Below are 20,212 nucleotides of genomic sequence, written 5' to 3'. Positions count from 1 at the left end.
CGTTGGCCGGCAGGTGGTGCGGCTGCAGGCCGAAGTGATCGAGGAACCGGCGGAAGAAGTTGGAAGCCGGCAGACCCAATCCGCGGTCGAGATGCGCGCCGAAGACCACGCGTTCGCCGGGCTCCGGCCGAGGCTCCTCCTCCGCGCCCGGCGCCCTGGTAATCACCCCCGCCGGGATGCGGCGGAGGCGCACGAGCCGGGCAATGTCGTCGTCCTGCATATAGGAACCCTTCCAGGAGCCGCTCGGCTGAGCCATCGAGGACGAAGAAGAAGAGGAGGTCCAAGAGAGGCGGAAGGGCGAAGAAGAGCCGCTCCTCGCCGGAGGAGATCGCGGTGGAGAAGAGCGCGCCGTCGATGCGCGTGGCCCCGTGGCGCCGGATTGGCGAGCTTGCGGCGGCAGCTCGGCGGAGGATCGTCGGGGCAACCGCTCGCTGAGGTTCGCCAGAGGAACGGGAGAAGAACGGCGTCGGAGCAGCGAAGAGCTTGAGTGAAGCGAGGGAGCAAGGCAGGAGCGCGAGGAGGAAGAGAATGGAAAGTGCCGCCTCGATACCGCCCCCGCGGCATTTATAGCCGACCGCGGCGGTTGGCCTCCAAGTGGCCGACGTGGGCCACGTCTCCGGATTTACTGCGCCATAACTCCTCCCACGACCGCTACCGTTACCAGAAACGGCCACACCACGTCGCCCACTACCGCACCGGATCGGAGGGACATTGATGCGACCGGACGAACCGGCGGCAGAGCCCTGGCGTCGAGCCGGTCAAGTCGGGCGCAGAACCCGAGGCGGCGGAGACTCCGGCGCGCAGCGAGCCGGAGCCGGACAAGAAGTTCCACTCAAGCCAAAATTCATCAGCAAGGCGGAGGCGCCATCAGATCTTGCGAGAAAGCAAAAACTGCACAAGTATAAAAAGCGGCCGGCTAGAGGCAGCCGGCAGGAACGAGCCGGATGAGGGCGCAGCCGGCTGAATGGAAATTCTCAGTCGGCCCCTCCAAGTGCCGTCTAATATATTCGAGAAGCCAGGAAAACCTGCCTAGGTCCTTCTAAACGCAGGACCTTGCCAGCTTCGGGGGCTAATGTCGGGGGGAAGACCCCGGATAGGGCAATGGACGCGGAGCAGCCGGCTGGTCACTGGCCGGCTCGCGGCAAAGGCCGGCTGAGGAGCAGCCGGCTGGCGCCGTGGCCGGCTGGTCCGGAAGCCGGCTGGCTCTAGGTCCTAGTCGGCCTGGCTACGGCCACCAATGCTGTAGTTGGGCCGGCTTCTACAAGCCATATCCGACGGGGGTTTGTACCTCAGACCGACTCGAGGCTGGCGAGTCTTGCCTTTGGAAGGAACCGGGTAGGTGATCCGGGTTCCCAAAGTCCACGCCGACTCCATCTTCCGTAAAGCGCGGGGCACCGTGGAGCAATAGTGCCACGCGCCGGACAGCCGTCGGGGCTTACGACGATCCGTGCGCGGCTACGGTGGGCGACGGCGACGGGGACACCTCCTCCATACCGCGGCCGTGGCAGCCGGATGGGACAGGCCACGATGCCTCAAACACTCCTGACGTCACCCCCGCGGGAAGGAGCGGAGCCGGGCCGGCCCGGGCCGATAAACTATAGGGTCTTATATATAAAGTGCTGGTGCCTATATAAGCCGCACTACCCCCTCTCGTGCAGGGGATCGGTCATTTATTGCTTTCACCCACCTACAGAGCTGCCCTGTGAGAGAGACCATAGTCTTCCTTAGCCTCTCAGGAGCAGCCGGACACAGCTCTAGGAGCACCATTGTACTGTGTGATCATCATATACACTCATAGCAGGAGTAGAGGTTTTACCTCCATCGGAGGGCCTCGAACCTGGGTACGTCGCCGTGTCGCTCGTGCCCATACCCGCATCCGGATACCGCCGTGAGATCCCTCAGGAACCACTTCGATTAGCCACCCTATGGCATATGCCGTGACGATACCACGACAGGCTACAGGTTGTGTAGCGCGGCGGTGGCGGGGTACGTGCGGCGTCTCTCCGGGGATCGCATTGTGGTGGTTGTAGTTGGTGGTTTGTGCCGGTCCTTGTTTGGGCGGGCGCGAGGTCTTGGGACTCCCTGCTAGGCGAAAGCTTTGTCTTGGCGGCCGGCCAGGACCGACGACGGTGACGCCCGTGGGCGCCGCATCCTTCTTGAAGGCGTCGTCGAAGTGGGTTTTCCTGATCTCCGCCCGGGTTCTCCGGGGGAAACCCTAGATCCTTAGCAGGATCGGGCGTGGGCGGCGCTCTTGTGTCGCATTGCCTCTTGGGGCCGCGCTTTGGACGTCCACCGGTCAGAGGGTCTTGCGGAGTGTTTTGGCGGTTCGGCGGAGGTGGTCTCGTCTTCTGCCAGGAGGGGCGCGGCCTTGGGGCCGGCGTGGTAGTTTGGAGCGATGTCTCCGGTCTTGCGCCTCCGCCTGTTGCGTTGAGGTGTGGTGTCGACCTGTTTGGTCGTCGACCCGTGTGGAGCGCAGCCTCGGGGCTGGCGTGTGGTGTCGTGTTGTAACGGTTTTTGGCCAGTTTTCCTCATAAACGGGCCAACTCTTTTCTTCTATATCAATGAAAGGCAAAGCTTTTGCCTCGTTTCAAAAAAAAAAAAATACAAACTTGTTATTTAACCCAAGCTACATATTTCTGAATTTCAATACATAACTTGGCACACACACAAGTACGTGCGTCCTAAACATGGGATTTTTTTATTCAATTTAAAAGAAAAACGTAAATATGCATTCTGGGACCGCACAGTAAAACGGGATCAGCAGGACCCACGTCTTGTCACACATTTCCGCTTCCGCACCCCTATCCCTAGGGTTTTTTTTTATTATTAAAAGACTCTATCCCTAGGGTTGCAAAACCAGGATCCCCATCATCCCACAAAACACAATGATTAGTACAAATTGTACTATAGGCCTCTTTAAAAATTTATTTTTGATTTTAAAATTTATTAAAATAATATGTTCGTGTGTAATTCTACGTGATAAACTGTAAAAGAAGAGATTTACGTGATGAAACACATACTTTTGGCCCGACAAAAACTTATTATACTGCAAGCAATGGTCAAAGTATGTACTCCAACGTTTCTACTCCATTCGTTCCAAAATAACTTCTCAACTTTTTTTAGATACGGATGCATCTATAACTAAAATATGTCTTCGAATCTTGACAAATTTGAGAAGTTTTTTGTGGAATGGAGGGAGTATTATTTTTCGCAAAACATAGAATACGAAGGCACTCTCATTAGTCATTACCTTTCGAAAGAACTATAGTGATCCCCAAATATGCATTTGTTTTTTCAAATTTCCCGTGTGCACTGACGGCCCGTCGGCCCCACATCAAGAACTGGGCCGTGGTTCTAACAAAAACTGGGCCCTGGGCCGTGTCCTGATAACCAAACAACCCAACGCACGTCAGGTCCAGGCTCCCAATCCACCCAACTCCGCTTGCTCGCTCGCTCGCGCCGGAGAGGTCGCCGCCGACCGCCGCCCCTTCTGCCCCAAGAACTGCTCCCCGCGGCCCCATGGCGGATCCCTACCGCGCATACGGGTCTTCCTCTCACGACAGAGGTACTTCTCGCTCGCACCGGCTCCCCTCAGACCCAGGCAACCGGGTCTCTCTAGTCCGCGCGATTGATTCTCGCCGCGTCTTTAGTAGGGTTGACAAATCTCTAGATGGAGGGTGAAGGGAGTGCAGATTGCGGCTTCTTGCTTCGCCTGTTGCGACGTCTGCGGATTCGTAAGCTAGTTCGTGCAGGGTGATATTTTGGGCAGTAAATTGCAGGGAAGGGGGCATTTGTCTGGGTACTTCAGGTGGTTTGTTCTGGTGATTTTTTTTTTCGATTGGAATAAGTGTGTGTGTTCTGGATTTGGTACTTCCAGGGATCATGTATTTTCGCAGGGTTCTACGGAATACACGTGTATATCTAGGGTTTTGCTTACCAAGCGGCAACTGCATTTACTGATTAACTTCGCGAATGTGCACGGTCAAGGCATGGCCATTGGACAGCCAGGGAGGGCTGCCGCTGCGCTACAATTGCATATGTATAAGACTTGTAGTCACACCTTCCCACTATTCTGCGCAATAACTTTCAGTATTTTCCGGTAGACATTGTTACCTCAAATCCTGGCCCCTCTCAGTAAAAAATCCTCATTTGTATCATGGGAGTGTTTTCTGTTCGATGTTAAGGTGTCTCAGGGAAGGAAGGATATCTTACCCACTGTTCCAACATGAGCATTTTCCTATTTGGGGTCTGGGGCTGGTCAGTGAGTATTGAGGAAGATGAGGTCTGCTAAAACATGATGGGGTGTAACTGTGTAAGCTTACCCAGAATCAGACGCTTATGTTGTGCTCCGTCCACAATTACATGGTGTTCTTGTTTAACGTGATCTAGCTTTGACTATCAGTTCGACTAATAATACATGAGAAATATGTCCTCATCCACATTTACATGGCGTCCTCGTATAACTTTTGTAGGACAAGTTTCATGTTCTTTTGGTCAAGTTAAGCCTTGAAAGACGTGTGCGCCATGTAAATAGGGATGCAGGGAGCAAGTGTAAATGTGATGTGGTATCCAGCAGCATGTGGTTTCCATGGAAATCATTCTTGAATCGAACTTTTATAGGAAAGAGCAACATCTGTAGTTGTCAAGGAGAATTGTAATTGTTACTCCCTCCGGTCTTTTTTAATTGACTCATAGTATAAAGTTGTGCTAAATCCGAGTCGATTAAAAGAGACCGGAGAGAGTAATTTTTATATGCAATTACTATTGATGGTTGGAGGCTGTGCATAAGATCTGGTTATGATGCATAGTTGTGAATTGTGATGCTAACTATAGACCCATTGTTCAGTCAACTTAGTGGCCATCTCTTGACGACAGTTGCTTTTGTTTGGATAGGTTGTAGATATTGCTGAGTCTGGCAAGTGAAAGACTAACCAAATAACCTATAGACAGTGTTATACACAAATATACAAGAATATAGCATGCATTATTATTATTTTTATCTCTGTTTCCTTTTCGTTCTCTTTAGATGTGGAGACTGGAAAATGATACTCCCTTCGATCCATAATAAGTGTCAGGATTTTAGTTCAAAATTTGAACTAAAATGAACTAAAACCCCGACACTTATTATGGATCAGAGGTAGTAATTATTATTGCATCATAACTGCCAAACATAGATTTGGTTGCCGTATGCTAATTTTATTGGATTAGCAGTTCCACAGGGCCATCATCCTGGGTATATTCCACCTGAGGAATCTTATTATGCTCAAAAAATGGCTGCTCTGCGAGGAGTATCAACTATACCAAGAGTTGATGTAAGATAACTTGAATTTAGCATATTTGTCAGTTAGTAGCAAGACAAAATAAATACCGTTTTTTTGGTCACACAGCACATTGTTTTGATACACAGGCACCTTTACAGTCAAGAGCTTATGGTTTAGATGGTCCAGCAGGAGTGAGTCGTACTGCTTTGGGTGGCCTGGTTCCACTGCCAGCTGGATCTATTCCGCGGGGAGCTAGTCCTTTGGAAGACCCAGTTTTAGTTCGGGGAGGTTCTTCACTTGGCAAAAGTGCCAGCATTCCAGATGTTGAGCGCCCCATCTCCCTTCCAATCGTTGATCGGCCATCAGAAGATGAATCCAACATTCTTTTTGTTGACGGTCTCCCTACCGATTGCACAAGGAGAGAAGTAGCTCGTATCCTTTCTATGCAATACCCTATTTGCATCATATTTTTTGCACCTTGTTAGTTCTATTTTGTCAGCCTTAAATTCATCTGGAAGATTTGTTCCGCCCTTTCGTTGGCTTCAAGGACCTCAGACTAGTTCACAAGGAGCCCAGACGTGTATGTCCTTTGCTTCTTTTTCCTTATGCATCATATTTTTTTCTTCACTCTAAACAGTTTGGTAGCTTGTTCATCCATTCACTTGCAAATCTGTACCTGTGCAAATTTGTACGATAACTCAGATTTTGTTAATGTATGTTTTACGTTGAAGTGTGAGCCATTGTAATGTAGCATATTTTGAAGAGCTGTAGAATACTATGGAAAAAATTAGTGATACTGCTTATAGATTTTAAGTAGCTAAGAGTAACAGAAATTCCGTTGATGTCAAAATATTGATTATATTTGAAGGTAGGGTTCATTCCAAGATTTTGTCTAAGCACCGTCTCTTCCTGAGGACCATCTTAATAGTGCTGTGTCAAGTTTCGCTACACTGCAAAGAGTTACTTCATTTTCTCGTCTAATGAACACATAGCTACCTCTCCTTACTTATACATCACAGAGATGCTGACCCCTTATATTACTTGTAAACTGCGCTTATATTTTTTGTAAACCCCACTTTGTGATTCACTTTTTCCTGCTACCACTTTAATCTTGCAGAGTGGTGACAAGGCCTATGTCCTGTGTTTTGTGGAGTTCAGTGACGCAAAATGTGCATTCACTGCCATGAAGGCCCTGCAAGGTTCTTGTTTCAGTACCATGCATTCATTGCTTTGATATTTCACTTTATATTCCTTCATATATCTTGCAACGGATACATTAGTTTCCCTTTACAAGAATAATTACACCAAACTTTACAGTGTCAAGTCAATAGGAGCAATCAAGTATAGGAAATACGTACATCTTACACATTCGATACATAAAATCTGTATTGTCTCTGTATGCTCACTATTGGTGTTACAAACACATGAAAGAAACAGCATTAAGTATTGCTAGAACCAAGAGAATACACGGTTACGGGTCGCACAAACTGAACACCAACATGTTTGTTTTGCAGAATACCGGTTCGACGAGAGGAAACCCGACGCACCGGTCCTTAAGATCCGGTTCGCAAGGTTCCCGTTCCGGCCTCCGCCTGCCCATGATGATGGGAAACGCCTTAGCGCTCGCTGATTACCATCCTCTACATACCCCTCCTCTCCAGCAGTGTGTTCTAGGCAGTGGGTCATTGTAGATCAGCTTGGTGCAGTAACATGTAGTGGGCATGTGTCGTTTGGTGATGGCTCGCAGGACAGTCCTGTATGACACCTTGGCACATCCGTGGTGGGTCTACTATATCGCCATCAGGTCTCCGTATCTTTGGATTATCGCGAACGTTTAGGTGTGGTGGAAATGGTGTGCATATAAACTGTTGTTTTAAGCGGCTGCAGGGACACTAGGTATACTCAGCAGGCTCAGGGATTGCTGTGATGCTTGAGTGTGGCATCTTGTAGCCGGACCTGGAACAGCCGCCAGGGTCCAGAGCTGTCAATTTGGTGACAGGAACCGCAACACGCCAGATTTGCTTGACTAACCGTTGATTTCGCCATGGAATCTGAGCACTTGCGGACGAAGGGGGAGAGGTCGACGGCGCTTGTCGTGCGCGTGCGCCGTCGCTCTCCGGGCGGTTGGTTTTCACGGGAGCTTCCTGGAGGCGATGTGGGTTTGGATTTGTAGGAAAAAATCCCATCATGTCGACGTGCGAAATCACGCTGTTCCTGGAGGTACTGGGATTTGCATTGTGCACAGCATTTCCATCGGTGGTGAAACTTGAAAGTGTGGGTGCGGCGGCCGTCTTTATGCGTTCCAATTTGGATGGTGCTGCCACTGTCGCTGGCCTGAAAGCTACCACGTTCCCTGTTTGGCATGGCACTGGCGGCAGCGAGTGAGGCGACCTTTTGCTGGTGGAATCAGACAGTCGAAACGTATACACATGCAAGCTCAAACAATCACAGTTTTTTTTTTAAAAAAATATCAACCATCATTTCTAATAAAATGTTGTTGTTATTAACTAATTTCCTAAAATATTCACCACAAAAAGAATATTCTTAAATATACGCATGATAATGCATACAATGGATCACATCTAAGCGCTATGCTGAGACAGGATACCACTTTTTCATTGGCAGACAAATTCCAATGGAAAAAAGAAACCCATAGTTGCAGCAAGAGCAGCCAATTTCAAGGCTATTTTTTTAATTGCCTCATCTCTTGATTAAGAAGAGAGTATCCGGTTATTAGGATAAAATCGGACAAAACTTACAACAACACGACCAAACCCACACACGCCCGCAGCCAAGTCTATCGAAGATCCGAACAACAGAGCCGCACCCACTCTAGCCAACAAAGATATCACAAAGCAACACGGACAAACACTACAAACACGACACTTCAGCACCACGCCGACAAAGACTTGTCATACACTAGGGTCACCCATCAATCAATCACCCACTCCCAAGGCCTCTTTCAATTTGAAAAAGTTAGAGGATTGTGGTCCGTAAGAATTTTATTACCAGCATTGTTTGGGAGTAATCCGCTTGTGGTGTTGCTGTAACAGTTTTAAGTTCTTACATGAGAGTTCTTAAGAGTGTTTCGAAATATTTCTTTGCATTATATTTTATACAAAAACTTTTCCATTGACTTTTAACATTTTGCAAAGATTCCTATACTCCCTTCCATTCTATAATGCCTATAGTTTTTTGACACGGAAATTAGCACAAGAGTGTTCTTTACACAAGATCCCCTAGATTAACAATTTGAGATCAGAGTAAAATGAGAGAAATCGGTAACTTCCTAAATTAACATAACAAATCCCACAAATCTCAAAGATGATCCTATGAAACTCAAAGATGACATGATATTTATTTACTTATAAAATTAACAACAAAACCCTGATCCTATGAAACTCAAAGATGACATGATATTTATTTTCTTTTGCAAAAAAGGCCAATAAGAAAATAATATGAAAATAAACACAAGTCTTTGAAAAGATCAGCACCATCTTGCTTTTGCATTCCTTGGCTGCTCGTCGTGGGAAAAACTTGGTGCCGTCTCTAGGCCTCTTGCACTGGAGAAAGCTCGAGCTTGTAGAAGTTGTAGCCAGGCAGTCATCGATGTATACCAGAAGAGGCCAATGACTATGATCTTGAGAGATCACCCGCGACCATGATCTTGAGAGATCGTGGTGCCTAAAAAGCTAACGCCAAGAATGAAAGGAGGTAATTAATCCCAACTCTAGTCAAATAGAGATGGGGGACAAATGACTCATAAGTTCCCTAATGGAGTTGTACCTTGCTGAGTTTCATCATATGGAGACAAAACATGAGAGCACAAACACGCCGCGACATCAGCCCCTCCACCCGTCCACCGGACCCCCCCCCCCCCCCCCCCCCCCGGCGCCGTAGACAAATGTTAAACACGGGCAAACTAACGACCAGTGATCGACGCTAGCCTCCAACTCTAAGGAAGGACATCGATCTAGGGCGAGCTGAAGGACCTTTATTCTCATTGCCACCGATGCCCCTTCACCGCGGAGATGCAGCATTAAATGCACCTTGCCTGCCACCACACTTATTTAGTGGTTGTTTACACCTCAATCTCACCGATCCGTGTGAATTTGTGATGAAATGCTTGCCCAAGACGTTGACCCAGGACGCACGTGCCCTAGTGCCAGTCATGGTAGCCATTTAAACCTTGGAATATAATTATAGCCAGCAATTCGACAGCGAGGAAAAGTCAATTTCCGGAAAAGGCAGAGCGGAGACGGAGGTGGACGAAGACTACCAACCAGCAACGAGACGGCCCGCCGCTCTCTCCACCATCCCCCCTCCGCGACTCCTCCCCGAGTCCAGCTAGCCAGAGGAGCTCCGGCCATCTCCGAGTCCAGCCTCGCCGATGAAGAAGCCGGGCAAGCTCGACCTGCCCTCCCATGAGTCCACCATCGGCAAATTCCTGTAACCTCCAGCCCGCCCGCCCTCTACTCTCTTCTGTTTTTATTTTCTTGTTTCTTGGATGTGTTTTTGCTCGTGCTGATCGATTCGATTTCGCGGTCGTTTTGGCCTGCGGCGGCGGGGGGCAGGACGCAGAGCGGGACGTTCAGGGACGGCGACCTGCTCGTCAACAAGGACGGGCTCCGCATCGTCTCGCACAGCGAGGAAGGCGAGGTAAACTCAACCACAGCCCGGAGCGATTGGGTTGGCCTGGGTTTACACATGGTGAATTGTCGTTGGAATTGATGTGTGGTGTCTGGAAATTAAATGTCATGCTCAGCAGTAACTAGGCAGACCCATTTTTTGATTTCTTCATCAAGTTCCGAATCTCTATTCCCTAGTAGTGTCATTTTCAGAATATCTTTCTTAGGAAAATCTTTTTTTGTGTAATTAACTAATTTTAGCATGTCAGAGGTCATTACTCTAGTCTAGTGGTCTAGCCGAAGATATCGCCGTATGCAGTTTGTTGACGAAATCGCTAATGATACTTTGCATCACAATTCACAAGGTTTGGTGAGATTGAGGTGTAAAGAACCGCTAAAAAAGAATGGTCACTTTGTTTTCGGTGAGATTGAGTATATCCAGTTGTTCTATTTATCCTGAATGGGAATGCTCACTTTGTTATGGTGGAAGAATGCTGTGTATCACCAATTTTTGTGAGGATTCTCTTGCACCACTACTGGTGCTGACAAATTATACTCTTCATTCATCTTATTTGTTTCTCACATTCTATCGGTTGGCATAACCAACCTCTCCAGGCTACTACAATAGAGCCACTGGATAACCATCAGTTGAGCATAGATGATCTAGACTCTATCAAAGTGATTGGGAAAGGTAGTAGTGGAAACGTGCAGCTGGTGCGCCACAAATGGACTGGCCAGTTTTCTGCTCTGAAGGTACTTCCCAACCATATGTTTGGATGTTTTATATCTGTGGTTCCTTGGCTTCCTTCTGTACAAAATTATACTAGTAGTTGCAAGTAACCTCTATGATATTTTACCTGTATGTCGCAAAGTGTCTTTACCTTCATTGGTGTATTGTCTTGTTTGCAGGTTATACAACTTAATATTCAGGAAAACATACGCAGACAGATTGCCCAGGAGTTGAAAATAAGCTTGTCAACACAGTGCCAGTATGTTGTCACATGCTATCAGTGCTTTTATGTCAATGGTGTTATTTCCATTGCTTTGGAGTATATGGATGGTGGCTCTCTGGCTGATTTCCTGAAGACTGTTAGAACCGTTCCAGAGGACTACCTGGCTGCAATTTGTAAGCAGGCCAGTGAAATGTCACATAAACAACCATACAGTTTCTTTGATATCAGGATGCCGGATAGACCCTTTTCAACTGAAAATTGCAACTTTCTTGTGCAGGTATTGAAAGGGCTGATGTATTTGCACGACGAGAAGCACATTATACACCGAGACCTGAAACCGTCGAATATATTAATAAATCATCGGGGTGAAGTAAAGATATCAGATTTTGGTGTTAGTGCCATCATTGCTACTTCTTCTGCACAGCGAGATACATTTACTGGAACATTTAACTACATGGCGGTGAGTGGAAGACTGTTTAAGTTACGTAAACATGTCTTCCAGTGTGTTGTGAAAAGATGTCCACATTTTTTTTAGTTTCAGTTAACCAATGTAAAGTTTCTGCTCTTGCCAGCCAGAAAGAATCAGTGGGCAGAAACATGGTTATATGAGTGATATCTGGAGCTTGGGCCTGGTTATGCTGGAATGTGCCACTGGAAATTTCCCATATCCTTCTCGTGATAGCTTTTATGAACTTCTTGAAGCTGTTGTCGACCAACCACCACCATCTGCACCATCAGACCAGTATTCACCGGAATTCTGTTCATTCATTTCTGCATGGTATATGTTCTTCTCTAACTAACCCCCTTTGCAAATCAGTGTTACTTGAGCCATATTTGCAGTTTTTTGAACACCTTTAAGAAGGCTAGTATCTGATTTATTAATTTTCTTTCTTGAATTTCAGTATCCAGAAAAAGGCTACAGATCGGTCATCTGCACAGACCCTATTAGTAAGGAAATTTGCATCTGTTTCAAACTTATATATTATTTTGAAACGTCATTTGACAAAGCTAGCCACTGATCTTGACCCATTTCTTCTACCTGTTGTCGCCGACACCCAGGCTCATCCGTTCCTGAGCATGTATGATGATCTGAATATCGATCTTGCTGACTACTTCACGACTGCGGGATCGCCACTTGCCACCTTCCAGTAATAACCCTATAACCCACTGAAGAGTACATACATGGTTATTGCAATTTATTTACAATTCCAGTGATGGTAATTCTCGTTTTCCTAGGCAAATCGCTTCTTGAGACGACAAGTGCGCAGCCAATTGCAATGAGCTGGAGGATTCATCATCCTTTTGTAGAGCGGAGCTAACTAAAGCAAGTGATTGGAGTTTTTCTCCTTTTTGTTCATGGATTGGGATGTGATGATATCTTTGAACTGAGTATGACATATTAATTGGCTGCATTATCATACGAATACAACTTTTTAGCGTCAATGAGCATTAAAGTTTTGCCTGGATGCATGCTACAGCTGTCTTTTTTGTTTGACTTTGACCTTTGTTATGTATCAGCTTTGTGCTTTTGGATTTTATTTATTGTAATGAAATCATATTCGCTGGATCACTTCATTTGGACTAGTATTAGCAAGCTACAGTGAGGATGATGGTCTGTCACTTCGGGTGTAGGGTGGTGGGCTTCTAACATTATTTGGAGTAACCGTGGGCTCCTGAAATTTAAGTTTTTTTTTTTCTTTCGTGGGATTTCTGGTGACGCAGCCATGAGATCAAACCTATTTTTGCATCAGATTTACCTTGAATTTGAATGCGGCCTTGTTATAGAAGCCATGCAAAGAAGACACCTTCATATAATGTGATATTGTGCTTCAAACATGGCTACCATCAGATTTATCTCTCTCATCCTCGATGATCATATTGTGCATGATCACGTAAGCACTGATGATTTATGGTCTCCTTATCCCAAAATTTGGCTGACCCTTGCACAATATCAAACCTATGTGGTACTGTTCTGCCACCCTTCCGAGCGAGATGTCATCGCCGTCAAGGAGATCCTGCACCTGTTCGGCAGGGTGTCAGGCCTGCAGGTCAATTACGCCAACAGCTCTGCCTCCCTCTTGGGCTGCAAGGAGGAAGACGCCGCGCCGGTCACCGAGCATCTGGCCTGCCCCACCATCGATCTGCCGATTACTTACCTGGGCATCCTCTTGCACACTCGCCGCCCCACCGCCGCGCAGTTACAGCCCGTCGTCGACAGGGTTGCAGGATGCTTACCCGCTTGGAAGGCCCAGCTGATGAACAAAGCCGGGTGCCTTGCCTTCGTCAAGTCCGTTCTGGGAGTGGTGCCCCTTCATCAGCTGATGGTGCATGATGGTGCACGCGCCGCCAAGAAAGTCCCTCAAGCAGCTTGAAAGGATCGAAAGGGGGTTTCTCTGGGCTGGGCGTGCGGAGGCCCAGTGGCGGCAACTGCCATGTCTGCTGGCGCCGCGTCTGTCGGCCGATCTCGCTGGGTGGCTTAGGCGTGCATGATCTGGAGCGCACGGGGCTTGCATTGCGCATGAGATGGTTGTGGTTCTCACGCACGGACAACAACAGAGCATGGAGCGGCCTCGACCTATAGTTTTCTGCTGAAGAGCGCGCCTTGTTCTTCGCCACTCGGCAATGGAGCTACTACCCTCTTCTGGGAGGATCGCTGGATCCATGGCTGTTCTACCAGAGAGCTTGCGCCCATGCTATATGAATGCATTCCCATGCGTCGGAGGCGGACAAGGACCGCGGCCGAGGGGCTCCAGGATCATAGCTGGGCAAGGGACATCCACGGTAGTGGCGGCGCTACAGGTGGACCAACCTAGGCCGTGGCCCACCCTTTAATTTGAGCTTTGTTGGTATTATTCTGGCCCACCAATAAAAAATGGCCATTACGTATTTGTTGTTTAGGTCTAGTTTGCAGACCGGTCCAGTCTTCCAGTTGTTGCATGCTCCGCCACTGATCCACGGCACGCTTGGCGTGCACGAGATTGGCCAATATCTGCGCATCTGGATTACCATTGAGCACACCACGCTGAGAGAGGAGCCCGACACCCTGCTTTGGAATTGGACGGCCAGTGGCATGTACACGGCAAAATCCTGCTACTTGGCCTCCTTCCACGGCTCCACTGCCTCCCCTTCCTGGAAGATGATCTGGAAGTGTTGGGCGCCGCCGCGCCTCAAGTTCTTCCATTGGCTCGCCGACCTGGACCGCCGATCGCTTGGCTAGACGAGGGTTACCGCTGTCTGCCCTTTGTGCAATCAGGAACCCGAGACCATGCACCACCTGATCATTGGGTGCCCTTTTGCAAGACAAGTATGGAATGAGATCATCGCCTGGCTGCGCCTGCCCTGCTCCGCACCCAGCCGCGACACATCTCTCCTCGACTGGTGGCATGACTCCAGACAACACGTACCCAAGCCCATGCGCAAGGGCCTGGGTTCCATGGCCCTGCTCATTGATGACCCACAACTATAGGGGGTGCATCGTAGTACTTTCGAAATAAGAGTGTCGAACCCAACAAGGAGCAGAAGGTGTTGACAAGCAGTTTCGATGAAGTATTCACCATAAATGCTCACACAAAAGTTTTCAGGAGGTTTTGATATAGCAGATAAATAAAATACAAGTAAGTAAAATGCGAGAATAATAATTGCAGCAAGTGGCCCAATCCTTTTTAGCACAAAGGACAAGCCGGTTTGTTTACTTATGATGACCAAACGTTCTTGAGGACACACGGGAATTTAGTCTAGTGCTTTCGCTTCATATAGGTTATTAATCTTCATTGTTTTGATAAGTGTTGTGTGGGTGAACCTATGCTAATGCACCGCCCTTCCTAGGACTAATACATACTTGTGATTAAACCCCTTGCAAGCATCCGCAAATACAAGAAAGTAATTAAGATAAATCTAACCACAGCCTTAAACTCTGAGATCCTGCTATCCCTCATGCATCGATATACCAACGGGGGTTCAGGTTGCTGTCACTCCGGCAACCCCACAATTAGCAAACGAATACAAGATGCATTCCCCTAGGCCCATAAAGGTGAAGTATCATGTAGTCGACGTTCACATGACACCACTACAAGAATAACACCACAACTTAAATATCAAACCATTAAATATTACTCAACATAGTTCACTACTAACATTTAGACTTCACCCATGTGCTCAAGAACTAAACGAACTACTCACAAGACATCATATGGAACATGATCAAAGGTGATATGATGATGGATAACAATCTAAACATCAACCTTGATTCAACGGTTTCACTCAATAGCATCAATAACAAGGAGTAATCAACACCGGGAGAGTTTCCCCTATGAAATACTCAAGAGTCAACCCTAGATGTTACAGCGGAGACGAGGTGCAGCGGTGGAGATGACGGTGTCGGTGGCGGATATGATGATGATGATCCCAATGAAGTCCAGCTCGATGACGGTGACGATGGCGACGATTTCCCCCCTCCGGGAGGGAATTTCCCCGGCAGATTTCTGCCTGCCGGAGAGCTCTTTTCTCTCTGGTGTTTTCCGCCTCGAGGAGGCGGCGATGACTATCCTCGATGTTCCCCCGCACCTTAGGGTTTCTGGGAGATGAAGTACGCGAAAAGGTGATGGCCGAGGGGGTCGTGGGCCCCCTCCCCACGTGGCGGCGCGCCGGCATTGGTGGCCGCGCCGGCCCATGGGGAGGGCCCATGGCGGCCCTCCTCGGCCTCCCCTTTTGCTGGCTCCGTCATCTGGAAAAATAGGAGCTTCGGTATATTTTCCGTCAATTGTTGATCTTCAGAAATATTGTATCCTGACGGTGCTTTTTCCAGCAGAATTCTGACTCCGGTGAGTAATTCTCCAATAATCATGAAACATGCAAAATAGGTGAAATAACATAAGTATCATCTCTAAATATGAAATATATCAATGAATAACGGTAAATTATGATATAAAATAATGATGCAAAATGGACGTATCAACTCCCCCCAAGCTTAGACCTCGCTTGTCCCCAAGCGAAACTGAACTCAGTAAACAAGACCACATGTTTATGGAGTGAAGAGTCGATAAATAAAATACGGACATGAAGCATCACATTTATTAATTCACACAAGACATTCTAATAAACAACTTCCTCATATAACTCAACTTGAAACAAGTAAAGGGAAATCACAAATAAAGGTGCATAGGAAATCATAATTGGTGATGGCAAACTTCGTTCTTGGTCAAAGAACAATTAATAGATTGTACTTATCTTTCGAGCAGAGCCTTTATATTAGAGCTTATATGGCAGAACTTACATGCTCAATCATAACAATCTCCTCATAATCATTGATAACCTTCAAAGTCATATTCATTCAGATAAAATTTGTACTAAACAAGGAAGAATAAAAGACATGATTAAATAGATCACATTATAAATGGTTGGATCACAACAACTCAATTGCTTGCTTGAGATAGAGGGAAATAGGTTTACTGACTCAACATAAAAGTAAAAGATAGGCCCTTCGCAGAGGGAAGCAGGGATTAAATCATGTGCTAGAGCTTTTCAAGTTTTGAAATCATATAGAGAGCATAAAAATAAATTTTTGAGAGGTGTTTGTTGTTGTCAACGAATGGTAGTGGGCACTCTAACCCCATTGTCAACCAGACTTTCAAGAGCGGCTCCCATGAAGAACGTTATCTCTACCAGCAAGGTAGATCATCCCTCTTCTCTTTTGTTTACACATGTACTTTAGTTTTATTTATGGATGACAGTGCTCCCAACCTTTGCTTTCACAAGCCATGGCTAACCGAATCCTCGGGTGCCTTCCAACATTTCACATACCATGGAGGAGTGTCTATTGCAAAATTAAGTTGCTTACTGATAAATCAGGGCAAAACATGTGAAGAGAATTATTAATGAAAGTTATTAATTGGGGCTGGGCACCCTGTTGCCAGCTCTTTTTGCAAAATTATTGGATAAGCGGATTTATATGTCATTAGTCCATTGGTGAAAGTCTGTCCAACAAGATTGAAAGATAAAACACCACATACTTCCTCATGAGCTATAAAACATTGACACAAATAAGAGATAATAACCTTTGAATTGTTTAAAGGTAGCACATGAAATATTTACTTGGAGTGGCGCAAAATACCACATAATAGGTAGTTATGGTGGACACAAATGGCATGGGTTTGGTTTAAGGTTTTGGATGCACGAGAAGCATTCCCTCTCAGTACAGGTCTTTGGCTAGCAAGGTTGGTTAGCAAGCATAAGAGTTGAGGGAAACAAACAAATATACATGTGGTAGAAACAATCATGCATCTTCCTTATAAGCACAAACAGTTTTAACTTCAGAATACTAAGCTCATTAGCTAACAAGAAAGAAAGATAATAAAATAATATATCTACATGTACTTCCCTCTTTTCTACTTAAGCCTCAAAGTATTGTTGCTGTTGACCAATGCTAAGTTTGCCAAAACCAAATAGATTTACTTGATGCTCCCAAAGTGATATCAATACTAACAACAAGATCAATCATATAACAGAAATTGCAAACTAAAATAAGGTGTGCAAAACGTAAATGATAAAACTTCTCATTAATATTCCATAATGATAACTCACACCAAGGGATACATAGATAACCAACTAAAAGAGAGATACTTCCACACTGCAAACCATCTTATATGATAACTTCCCTACTCATGATATGACACTACTTGACAGTAAAAAGGTAAAAGATAGTGATGATGTGATACCGCGGCACTCCCCCCAAGCTTGGAACAAGCCAAGGGGGTGCCAATACCAATGATGAATTACTCCTTCGGTGGTGATGGTGGAACGACCCTGATGGGAGTGAGGAACCGCTCTAGCATTCTGCGAAGTCGGTTGTTCTCCTCCTGAAGTATCTCCACTTCCCTTCTCAGAACACGGTATTGATCACAAAACTCATCGGTAACCCGAAAAGCTTCCTCCACAGCAGGGAAAGAGTTGAGGCTAGGAGCAGGTGGTAAAGGTCCCTGCAAGTTATGAGAAAAAGAACGTCGAGTGTTAACCGATCCCACTAAGATTGGCTTACTCCCCACAGCTTGCCGCTCTCTTTTTATTGATGACATCTTCTTCACTTCCTCCTTGACACTCTCATCCATCTCTTTCCGTCTTGTCACGACCCTTTCCTCTTCCGCCCATCCAATGAAAGTTCCTTGATCTAGATCCTGGAGGAGCTCACGTTTGCGACGCATTGCATAATCTTCTGAGGATGAACCTTGCGATGGCATCTGAACAGAAACAGGTCGAAACAAAACACAACGAGAAGACGATATACGGACCTAGGGGGGTCTGGGGGATTATAAAGCAAAAATTCTCAGGACAAAAGGAAAGTACTATGTCGAACCCGAGTGGGAAAGGGACTCCGAGGAGCCGTCCCCATATAGCGGCGCGGCCATGGTGGGGCCCGCGCCACCACGTGGGGACGCGCCCTCGTGCGCCTCCTCCACTCCGATTCGATCTCGTAATTTTTCATATTTTCTAAAATAGCAAAAATATTATTCGGAAAGTTAAACGCGGACTTTTTACTACCAAAACTGTTACCTATTCGAAGTCGAACTCTGCAGAACTATCAATTTGATCTTTGATTAAAGTTTCCGGAGTCACCACTCGAATAACATCAACATCTTCATTATAAGAATCTCCAGAAATAAAATGTTTGAGTCTTTGTCCATACACCACTTGTGTGGCATCATCTTTTAGCGAAGCAATTTTTATTGCCCCTGAACGATACACCTCCACAATGACATATGGTCCTTCCCATTTTGAGAGTAATTTTCCTGCAAAAAATCTGAGACGAGACCGATAAAATAGGATTTTATCTCCAACATGAAATTCTCTTTTAATAATTCTTCTATCATGTCATTTCTTAACTTTCTCCTTAAAAAGTCTAGCATTTTCATAAGCTTCACTTCTCCACGCATCTAAAGAACTCAATTGTAGCAACCTTTTCTTACCGGCAAGTTTAAAATCTTTATTAATTTCTCTTACAGCCCAATAAGCTTTGTGCTCTGGTTCTAAAGGTAAATGACAAGCTTTTCCATAAACCATTTTATAAGGAGACATACCCATAGGATTTTTATAAGCAGTTCTATAAGCCCACAACACTTCCTTCAACTTACTAGCCCAATTTTTCCTAGATTTATTAACAGTCTTTTGCAAGATAGATTTAATTTCTCTATTTGATAATTCTACTTGCCCACTAGTTTGAGGATGATAAGGTGAAGCAATTCTATGATTAATAGCATATTTAGCAAGAGTTTTTCTAAAACCACCATGAATAAAATGAGAACCTCCATCAGTCATAAGATATCTAGGTACTCCAAACCTAGGAAGAATAACATCTAAAATCATTTTTAAAGAGGTCTCACCATCACCACTTTTTGTGGGTATGGCTTCCACCCATTTAGTAACATAATCAGCAGCAACAAGTATATGAGTGTTACCTTCTGAAGAAGGGAAAGGACCCATGAAGTCAAATCCCCAACAATCAAATGGTTCAATAACAAGAGTATAATTCATAGGCATTTCATTGCGTCTAGAGATATTACCAACTCTTTGACATTCATCACAAGATAAAATAAACTTTCTTGCATCTTTAAAGAGAGTTGGCCAATAAAAACCTGACTGTAGAACCTTTTGTGCGGTTCTATCTCCGGCGTGATGTCCTCCATAAACACTACCATGACACTTACTCAATATCTCTTGTTGTTCATATTCGGGGACACATCTTCGCATAATACCATCCACTCCTTCTTTATATAAGTGTGGGTCATCCCAAAAATAATGCCACAAGTCATAAAAGAATTTCCTCCTTTGCTGAGCTGAAAAGGTTGGAGGCAAGTACTTGGAAACAATAAAGTTAACATAATCAGCATACCAAGGACTATCTCGCGAGCTCACCTTTATTGCAGCCAATTGTTCATTTGGAAAACTATCATTAACAGGAACAGGATCATAAGCAATATTTTCCAATCTAGACAAATTATCAGCAACAGGATTATCAACACCTTTCCTATCTACAATATGTAAATCAAATTCTTGCAAAATAAGCACCCATCTAATAAGCCTTGGCTTAGCATCTTTCTTTTCCATAAGGTACCTAATTGCAGCATGATCAGTATGAACTGTAACTTTTGAATCAACAATATAAGGTCTAAACTTGTCACAAGCAAAAACTACAGCTAATAACTCTTTTTCAGTTGTAGCATAATTTCTTTGAGCAACATCAAGAGTTTTACTAGCATAATGAATAACATTCAACTTTTTATCTACTCGTTGTCCAAGAACAACACCTACAGCAAAATCAATAGCATCACACATAATTTCAAAAGGTAAATTCCAATCAGGAGGTTCAACTACATGAGCA

General features: G+C 45.7%; 2 protein-coding genes across 3 annotated transcripts; both read left to right on the top strand.

Annotated features, from left to right (window-relative positions):
* Positions 1-3,407: 3,407 nt before the first annotated feature.
* LOC127311305 (RNA-binding protein 2) lies at positions 3,408-7,085 on the top strand. Of its 2 annotated transcripts, none has more exons than XM_051341714.2 (6): positions 3,408-3,565; positions 5,212-5,312; positions 5,408-5,693; positions 5,780-5,841; positions 6,379-6,460; positions 6,776-7,085. In XM_051341714.2, the coding sequence occupies exons 1-6, from the start codon at positions 3,520-3,522 to the stop codon at positions 6,889-6,891; spliced, it is 693 nt and encodes a 230-aa protein (XP_051197674.1). In that variant the 5' UTR covers positions 3,408-3,519; the 3' UTR covers positions 6,892-7,085. The 2 variants fall into 2 exon arrangements, with proteins under 2 accessions (XP_051197674.1, XP_051197673.1); XM_051341713.2 differs by having other exon boundaries at positions 3,410-3,565; positions 5,209-5,312.
* Positions 7,086-9,435: 2,350 nt separating this feature from the next.
* On the top strand, positions 9,436-12,304 carry LOC127311306 (mitogen-activated protein kinase kinase SIPKK). Its single transcript, XM_051341715.2, has 9 exons — positions 9,436-9,710; positions 9,836-9,920; positions 10,505-10,642; positions 10,799-11,023; positions 11,120-11,302; positions 11,415-11,620; positions 11,745-11,790; positions 11,902-11,990; positions 12,079-12,304. The coding sequence occupies exons 1-9, from the start codon at positions 9,652-9,654 to the stop codon at positions 12,092-12,094; spliced, it is 1,047 nt and encodes a 348-aa protein (XP_051197675.1). The 5' UTR covers positions 9,436-9,651; the 3' UTR covers positions 12,095-12,304.
* Positions 12,305-20,212: the final 7,908 nt, after the last annotated feature.

Source organism: Lolium perenne, chromosome 7, assembly GCF_019359855.2.
Source record: "Lolium perenne isolate Kyuss_39 chromosome 7, Kyuss_2.0, whole genome shotgun sequence".
In the NCBI taxonomy this organism is placed as follows: domain Eukaryota; kingdom Viridiplantae; phylum Streptophyta; class Magnoliopsida; order Poales; family Poaceae; genus Lolium; species Lolium perenne.
Note: the sequence above shows the minus strand (reverse complement) of the source record. Positions and strands in the feature narration are given on the sequence as shown.

Bases quoted from the DNA above. Each gene is read 5' to 3' on its own strand.
- LOC127311305 (XM_051341713.2), top strand. From the start codon at position 3,520: ATGGCGGATCCCTACCGCGCATACGGGTCTTCCTCTCACGACAGAG. The intron at 3,566-5,208 runs GTACTTCTCGCT...TTATTGGATTAG, and splicing joins GTCTTCCTCTCACGACAGAG to CAGTTCCACAGGGCCATCAT. The intron at 6,461-6,775 runs GTTCTTGTTTCA...TTTGTTTTGCAG, and splicing joins TGCCATGAAGGCCCTGCAAG to AATACCGGTTCGACGAGAGG.
- LOC127311306 (XM_051341715.2), top strand. From the start codon at position 9,652: ATGAAGAAGCCGGGCAAGCTCGACCTGCCCTCCCATGAGTCCACCATC. The intron at 10,643-10,798 runs GTACTTCCCAAC...TCTTGTTTGCAG, and splicing joins GCCAGTTTTCTGCTCTGAAG to GTTATACAACTTAATATTCA. The intron at 11,024-11,119 runs GCCAGTGAAATG...TTTCTTGTGCAG, and splicing joins TGGCTGCAATTTGTAAGCAG to GTATTGAAAGGGCTGATGTA.